At 48.8% G+C, this 9,040-nt stretch overlaps 1 protein-coding gene across 1 annotated transcript in view; it reads right to left on the bottom strand.

Moving 5' to 3' along the window:
* Positions 1–256: 256 nt before the first annotated feature.
* The window catches only part of CSGALNACT1 (chondroitin sulfate N-acetylgalactosaminyltransferase 1), a gene marked incomplete at both ends in the record, with an annotated part of 83,366 nt that continues 74,582 nt past the window's right edge, over positions 257–9,040 (bottom strand). The window contains 2 exons of the mRNA XM_080710523.1: positions 257–546; positions 4,277–4,358. Of these exons, the coding sequence (XP_080566649.1) occupies positions 257–546; positions 4,277–4,358 (372 nt within the window). The remainder of the gene's footprint in view (positions 547–4,276; positions 4,359–9,040) is intronic.

Raw genomic sequence — 9,040 nt, 5'->3', positions numbered from 1 at the left:
ACCTCCACCCCATCGGCCTTATCATCTCACAGATGAAACGACTTCTTCGGTGCATTTGAGCTATGATTAAAGGCAAAGCGGAGATTTTTAATTCCTTGTTGAATAAAGCCAAATAGAACACTGAAGGTTCTCTTTCACTCATCCAATTTTTTTTCACCCTTTATGGAAGTCTTTCCCTTGTTGCAGCCACTCTTTTGATAACTGCAAAAGGGAAAAAAAAATCTACATATATCTCCCCAAATTCATCCCTGGGAGTTTATGTTTTTTTGCTACTTGTCTTCTGTCTCTGTTTGCGAAGGTGAGCCTCTATCTCATGCCGGAAGACCAGCATGCCCAGCTGTCCGTGGGATGCCTCATTCATAGCCTTGGACTGCATGCACATCTTGTACTGCTCCGGGGTCAGCTCATCCACACAGCGCTTCTCGTGCCAGAGGTGGAAGAGCCCTCGCACCGGCGTCCGCACCACTATGAGGTTGCTGTGGAGATATTTGCGGTACAGGTGCACGTCCTCTCCGCCCCAGCCTTTGATGTCCAAGTCGAACCCACCTGTCGGGAGAGAGCACGCTGTTTAATTGAGCTACAGAGCCGCCCCTGATCTACCTTGGTTATCCTGAGCTGCACAGGCACAGAACTTGCTATGAAGAGACGTCCCGCCCCTCCAGATGGACCCAGAGTGTCCATCTGGGTCTGCGGCCCTAGAAATGCCCATCAGGGATGCCCCTCATGGCAGATGGCAGCAACTTCTAGAAACAACAATCCTGGACCAGAATTCCAAGCATTTGCCTGCTTGCAGGAGCCATTAGCAATGCTTATGAGCGGCCTGCATTCAGAGACCAGGGCATCCTTGCTTTTCCATCGGAAGCCTCCCAGTGCAAACGATTATGTTTCTGTCGGTATCCTGCTTCTGCCATGCAAGCGGAATAACCCAGGGACTTGGAGTAGAAGAAGGGAAGTGGGATTGTAGCATAGAAAACCCGTGCCTGTGAAAGTACTCTCCAGTTCCTGATGCTAGTGGCCCTGATCAGCCGCTATGAGGATTTCACCTCGTGCTGGGCAAGCTGCTCGTTTTAAAAGAACTGGCTTCCCAGTTTTACTCCAAAAAACAAACAAAAAAATCTTGTTTCATGTGTAATGAATTCCTTTGCAAAGTCAGTGTTGGTCACTAAAGTCTCATCTTTATCAACTCAGCAGCCCCTTTTTTTGGGGGTGATACTGAACTGGTGTTCCTGGAAGCCCTTCTATTTCCGGGCTACACTCCCAGACCTATTTTTTTTTTTTATGTTTTTATTTGGAAACAGGGTCTCTTAAGCCAGCGCGGCTGGCTTTGAACCAGCGCGATCCTCCTGTCTCTGCCTCCCAAGCGCGGGATTACAAGCGTGCGCCACCACGCCCGGCTTCAGCAGCCCTTTCCTTAACCTAAAGTCCACCAGGTTCCAAGAATCAAAGCAAACTGTTTTTTTATTATTGTTCCTTTCTCACAAGATTTACTCAACTCTTAAAAGAAGGAGAGAAGGGATTCTCAGTATCCTCTTCCTTCCGTGAGCACCGCCTGCACTCTGGGACAGCTCTGACGGTACTGTCCCTGGACCCCAAAAGGAACTCAGGCTTGGCGAAGACCACAACCAGCTGGACAACACCTGGCTGTGTTTATGAGTGACTGTGACCCTTCCATGGGGGACAGGGGAAAAAAAGAGGACTGATCATGAGTCAGGGGCCAGAATTTGTATCCTGGTTCTCTTAGAGGTTGTAAGGTAACCTCTCAAACTTTTGATTTTTAATCCTAACCTGAATGGGTGTCCTATCCAAATATAACTAGTAATATAAGGGACAACACTTAATTAACTATCACTGGTTAATGCTAACTGATTTATTACTAGTATCATTATCATAACTTATCGAATACCAGCTGCACAAGAAAGACACTTGAAAACAGGTACAAGATTGCAAACCATGGGGTCTGATTTGGACCCAGAGGCGCCGGGTCATGTGGTGGCTTCCGGAGGAAGAGCACCCACCCCAGCCTCCGTACTTTCTTCGAGTACAGTGGCGTCCATCTTTAGGAGACTCCAATATGACACAAATATCATGCTGAATCCAAGTCTGATGAAATCCAATATGAGAATGTCATATGATAAACACATCAGTATGAATCCAAAGTGGGTAACAACATCACAAAAGCATCTGTCCAAAAAGCAAGGAGTTCCTTGAAATGGACATCTTTAGAGAATGTGTGTGTGTGTGTGTGTGTGTGTGTGTGTGTGTGTGTGAGTGATACTCAGAGGCCTTCTACCTCTGGGCCACACCCCCAGCCCTATTTTATTTTTATTTTGAAACAGGGTCTGGCAAGGTTGGTGAGAATTTCACTGCTCGCTGAAGCCGTCCTCGCAAACCTGCGATCCTCCTATCTCAGCCTCCTAAGTACTGGGTACTGGAATTACAGGTATGCGCCACCACACCTGGCTCAGAGAATTTTTTAAAATGTCACTTTGGGGAATTCAGATGAACATGACTGCTTAGGGCTATTTCTTCAAGAGTTGCCATTTGCTAAGTGTTCTCAGAGCAGTCACCTCTTAGCGACCAGCACCCTGATACTCTGAGGCCATACACAGGACTTGATTTCAGTTGGTTTGATTTTTAACATTTTTATATTTTGTGGTCCTGGGGATGGTTCCCAGGCCCTCCTGTATGCCAGGCAAGAACTCTACTGCTCAGCCCCAGCCTTTCTTCTTAACCTGATGATTTCTATGGGGTTCGATATTCCCTGTAGACCATCTGTGTCATCTTTGAACACAACACTCCTGGGCTGCTCTTCTCCCTGATTTCAAAACAAGGGGCGCTCCACCAGCCCGAGGGCAGGGCTCGGGGGCCACTCAGAGCCCAGGCCAAGGCTGCGGCCTCTTCCTTCTTACCCTGGTCATGTGTAACCCACGTGTGTAAGTACAGCTAAAGGGGGGGTGGCAAGGCATCTGGGGGACAGGAGATCCTCTGTCCTCATCCTGACGATGCCCCTCACTGGCTGTAACCCCGGGGAGCGCCCCTTGCCTCTGACAGCCTTGGACTGCTCAGATGGAGCTGGAGGGCCATTCTTGCTTGTGCTCTGGAAACCCATAGGCATGTGTGTATGAGTGTATGCATGCATGTATGTGCACATTATATATACATGCATGTATATACATCTGTGTGTACATATGTATGAACATGCATGTGTGCCTGTTTATGTGTCCACGTGTACATGAATGTGTACACACATAAATGTGTGCCTATGTGTGTGCATGTATGAGTGTGTGAACACATGCTCATGCACGTGTGTGCTTGTGTGTTGACAGCAGCTGCCCACTCTGTCAAGGCTCGGAGTGGCATCTAAAACTCCAGGTTCCGAAGTGAAGATTCGGGGTCTTCTGCAGTGTACATTTCCTCAGCTTCCCCACATCTCACCCCATAGAAATCATCAGGTTAAAAAGCAGGGCTGGTGCTGGGCCAGAGTGGGAGAGGGCTCCCTGGCTTACAGGAGGGCCAGGGACCCATCCCCAGCACCACAAAAAATAAAAACGTTAAAAATCAAGCAACACAATTCCATAATTTACAGGGAAATGGAAGGAACTGGAGAACATTATGCTAAGTGAGATTAGTCAGTCACAAAAAATAAGAAATCAGATCCTCTCTCTAATATGAGAAAGCTAGGGAGAAAATGGGTCATAGGATGAACTCTAGACGAAGAAGGAGAAACTATATATGAACAAATAAGGCGGCCTGAAGGGAGGGGGGAGAGAGAAATTCTCTATGTTCATGATGTACATTAACAAATATATTGAAGTCAATTATTAAGCCAAACATGAGAAGGAGGGAGGGGGAGGGAATGGGGCAGGAATTGGGGAAGGGCTAATTGCTCACGTATGATGTGTGCATGTATGCCTCCACCATCTTGTACTCCATTCAGATATATGACTACAATACACCAATAAAAAGTTAAAAAAATTAAAAGGGTTAAAAAAAAGAACCCATCACTGGAGGCCCCGGTGCCCACAGAGGGCGCTGTGGGCAAAGGTGGAACTTGCCTCAGTTCTGCCTTTTGCAAGGCGTGGCATTCGGGGTGACCGAGAGGGGCTAAGTGCTGCCCTCCAAGCCCCCTCTTGGTCCAGCCTGTGACCCACTAAGCAACTGTTCACAGAATGGTCCCACCTTTCCCAGGGTCTGGTGGATTCTTGGGAAACCTGCTCCCTCAAGACCTGACGGGCAGTGGCCTCCAGGTGGCAGTAGAGATGCAGCTTTGTCTCACCTATGTTGATGAAGTCCGACCGGTACTGGCAAGTCATCCCGAATCCGAAGTCTCTCCAAAATCCAGTTTCCTTCTTTATGACCTGCAAGGAAAGATGGGGCACTAGTCACGAACGCCCGTGGGCAGCGTCGAACACAGAGCCCAACCAGTTGCCAATACCAGGTGCAGCCCTGCGCGGGAGACACAGATGGAACTGAGTCCTTACAGACAGGAATACGGTAAACTCTCCAGTCCCCAAGCGGAGCCTTGTGATTTTTGGCACCTCTAGCTGGAATGTTTCTAGGGTGTAGGCATAAACACACACACACACATACACACACACACACACACACACACACACACACACACACACACACGGAAAGCAAAAGCAAGCCACGGAAAAGCCACCTACGTGTCTGGCCCGATCCCAGTGCCAGAGAGAAGTTGGGGCCTGGGCCCCTCACACAGGCCCGGGCCTGGAGCCAGCAACGGGCTCAGGAAGTTGAGAAAAGGGACAGAGAACAACTCGGGATTCAGCTGTCCTGGCAAAGCCCACAAACAGGCGAATCAAAAACTACCCAGAAACTTCAGCCGGTTCCCAGCCCCGCAGCTCCGCCGCCAGGTTGTGAAGGGAACCTCTGCCCTCTGCACCTGGATCTCTCCGTGGTTTAAGAAGTGCACTGCTCTAGCAAGGCCACACAGGTGCCAGCCTGCAGGGCTGCCGGGAGGCCATCCAAGCAGCGACGCTGATCTATAAAGAAGTGAGGCCTGGCTCTGCTCGCTCTCTTCCTTTACAAGTAAATTTCCAGTAGATCTGCTGAGGCAGCGAACTGTTTTGAAAAATTTATGTTTTCTTTTTGGCGGAGGCAATTCTGGGAACAGTTTTGAGGTCTTAATAGTTGTTGTCTTCACGACGCATTTTTGCAGTCTGCATAGGTGCTTGGAGGAGAGGAAGTTCCCTTCCCTAGCCCGGGATGCAGCAGGTCCCCATTTAGGACATCTAGTTCTGTTGGCGGGTTAATGAGTTTATAGCGGCACAATTCAGAATAACCAAATGATGGAAGCAACCTAGATGTCCATCCACAGGTGGCTGGATTATGAGATATGCACACCATGGGATTCTGCGCAGCAATAAAGAACAAAACGATGTCATTTGCAGGAAAATGGAAGGAGCTGGAGAGCCTTATGTTAAGTGAGATTAGCCAGTCACAGAAAGTGAAGGGTCAGATGTTTTCTCTCATATGCAGAAGCTACGGAGCATTTGGGATAAAAGAGGGAGCTTGGATAAGAGAGAAACCCCAGTGAGTGAGGGAGGGGGCTTAGGGAAGGCCGGGGGCCGGGGAGTGAGAATTAATGAAAGAAACACTTCAGTGACATTGTGTGCATATGTGAGAGCACTGATGCCAATTTCAGTATCTTGTAAGCGGAAGGGTAGGGGGAGTGTGAACTGCATTATGATATGAGGCTATCATGCACCAATAAAAGGACACACACACACACACACACACACACACACACACACACACACACGAGATAAAAAGGGAGCAGCAGAGTCCATCCCAACTTGACCACTGGCCAGAATTTTTTTTTGTGTGTGTGATACTGGGGTTCCTGGAAATCCTTCTACCTCTGGGCTACACTCCCAGTACCTATTTTTATACTTTTTTATTTGGAAACAGGGTCTCTTAAGCCAGTGCAGCTGGCTTCGAACCTGCGCGATTCTCCTGTCTCTGCCTCCCAAGCACGGGGATTACAAGCGCGCACCATCATGCCCGGCCACTGGCCAGAATTTTCATCTCAGGTCCCTTTGTTTTTTGGAGCCTCTGAGTTATTTCTATAAGATGAGGGTGCTGAGCTAAATTACCTCTAAGGATTTTTCCAGTTTTAACATCCAAACATGGATCGTATCCCTGTTATTCCATCTTCCAGCAGCTTCGCACAGCCTAAATTGTATTTTGACAAATAGCTCATAGAAGGATTTGTCAAATCTTAAAAACCTGTTCACTGTGGGACCCATGAAACCATCTCATTTTCACTATGACTTAATGTGGGTGTCATCTACCCCGCTGTTAACACACATCAGGACCGCCTGAGGAAACTTGGGACCCAGCGAGGTTCTGTTTGCAAAAGCTGCCCCAATCAGACGTTCCCCCAAACCACCTCAGGACAAAGGACTATCCTGAGACACTGCCCAGAAAACAGGGTGGTTTCATTGGTATTAGCTGGAAAGATTTCACAAGGCAAGAAAGTCTGAAAAAATATGTCTGCCAAGTCATTTTTTTTAAAATGGATTTTGTTCCAATCCTGGCATCCCGAGAACACCATGTGTATGACAGCCAGTGGATCCACATCCCTTCTTTTGGCCAGGATGTAGAGAAGTCCTCTAAGCTCTGGATACAAACGGAGTTGAAGAAATGCGCCAGCATCCAAACTTCAAATATTTGGCCAAGGTCTGCATGGAATCTAAAAGCAAAAATTCCAAACCGGAAAAGCAGTCAGAGAGAACAAGAGCGCTCCCATGAGGTGGCTGTCCCAGGACTCTGGACTGAGTCGATATCTTGCCTGACAAAGTTGAACAAGGTGAATGGCGACCCTTCCCTGCGGACTGAAACAGCAACAAGCTCCTTTATGAGCTGCGAATGAGCTACAGAAATGGATACCGATGTTGGTTTTCAAGTTGGCAGAAGGTACAGAAAGCTACTCGGTAAGAAGCTCATTGAAACGTAGCCCTTTGTGGGAACGATGTGGCTGTGCCCACAGCATATAATTTCAGGGCAGGATGGAGTTTGCTTATTAGGGGTTCCACCACCACAGCTGGGCCGCGTTGCCAATGGGAACGGTGCCCTCGAGAAGCAGCCTGGTGGGCGGGAGCGCTCTGGAGCGTTCGGCCTATCACAAGATTTTCCCATTGGGGACCTGTGTCCAGCCTATCATAAGACATTCTCATTGGGAACCCACGTTCAGCCTATCATAAGATGTTCTCATTGGGAACCTGCGTTCAGCCTATCACAAGACATTCTCATTGGGAACCCACATCCAGCCTATCACAAGACATTCTCATTGGGAACCTGCGTTCAGCCTATCCTAAGACGTTCTCATTGAGAACCCGCGTTCAACCTATCACAAGACATTCTCATTGGGAACCCGCGTTCAACCTATCACAAGACATTCTCATTGGGAACCCGCGTTCAACCTATCACAAGACATTCTCATTGGGAACCCACATCCAGCCTATCACAAGACGTTCTCATTGGGAACCTGTGTTCAGCCTATCCTAAGACGTTCTCATTGAGAACCCGTGTCTAGCCTATCACAAGCCGTTCCACTGAGAACATGCATCTAGCCTATCACAAGACGTTCTCATTGGGAACCCGCATTCAACCTATCACAAGACATTCTCATTGGGAACCCATATCCAGCCTATCACAAGACGTTCTCATTGTGAACCTGCGTTCAGCCTATCACAAGACGTTCCCATTGTGAACCCGCGTCCAGACTATCACAAAACATTCTCACTGGGAACCCGCATTCAGCCTATCACAAGCCATTCCCACTGAGAACATGCATCCAGCCTATCACAAGATGTTCCCATTGGGGAACCCCCGTCCGGCCTATCACAAGCCGTTCCCATTGAGAATCCTCTGGTGGATCCCCTAGGGGAAGACACTCTACTGCGAAGCCTCAGGCCCTCCCTGCCTCCCTTTTATTCTCTCTTTCTCCTCCTATAGGCAGCCCTGCTTCCTGTCCCTCAAGTGCCCCAGGCTCAAGAGGCTGGAAACCCTGCCCCCCACCTGGTCCCTCTTCCCCTGCTCAGCACTGGGCTCTGCTCCAACATCGCTGCTCAAAGTGGCCATCCTGACTCCCTGCCCAGTGCTAGTTACACCACTCCGTATCCCCGAGGGGTACAAAGCACAAGTCAGCATCTCTCCCGGCCTACCTGCCACCTCCATGGCCCACTCTACACTGTTTATCTTCTCTCTAATGCTCGGGGCTCTGAAATGATGCCGATGCCTCCGCTTGTCTGTTTGCTGACGGTCTTCCCCAATCACCACTGGTGAATATAAGCTCGGGACTGGGTCACGGCAGTGGCCGTATGCCCAGCATGTGCTGTTGAGCACGCTGCAGGCGCTCTATAGACACTGGTCTGGTGAGCAGAAGGCCACATCCGAGGGCAGAGACAAAACCAGGAGAAAGACGGGCTTCAAGTAGCGTGGCAGCAAAAAGCTCAGCGGAGGCCTAACAAGTCCCGTGGTGACAGAATCGTGAGGTTTTAGACAGCAGACAAAAATGTCTTCACCTTCCTGGGGCCCGAGGAAAGAGACTGATTCCTTAGAAACTTTGTCATAGGCATAAGGAGCTCCATTATTAGTTTTCAGCATTAATATACATGCAACGTGGGCTGGGCCGGGTGGCGCAGGCTTATAATCCTAGTACTCAGGAGGCTGAGACAGGAGGATCGCGCAGGTTTGAAGCCAGCCTCCCCTGCTTAGTGAGGCTCTCAGCAACTTAGTGAGACCCTGTTTCCAAGTAAAATATAAAATAGCTTGGCGGTGTAGCCCAGAGTTAGAACGTCCCTGGGTTCCATCCCCATAGCAAACCAAACCAAACCAAACAAAAACAAACAAATAAACAAAAAACCGCAGCAGTGATACCTGCTATAACAGGAGGAAGAAAGAAACTATGGAGGAAGATACTCTATCAAGAAGCCTCTGGCCCTGCCTCCGGAAAAAATTCTTCCTTCTTCTGTCTTGAATTTCACTATCTGTTTTCAAGTACCATCTACTT

The sequence above is a fragment of the Muscardinus avellanarius genome (genome assembly GCF_963383645.1).
Source record: "Muscardinus avellanarius genome assembly, chromosome: 14".
NCBI classification, from domain to species: domain Eukaryota; kingdom Metazoa; phylum Chordata; class Mammalia; order Rodentia; family Gliridae; genus Muscardinus; species Muscardinus avellanarius.
This window is presented reverse-complemented; position numbering and strand designations above follow the sequence as displayed.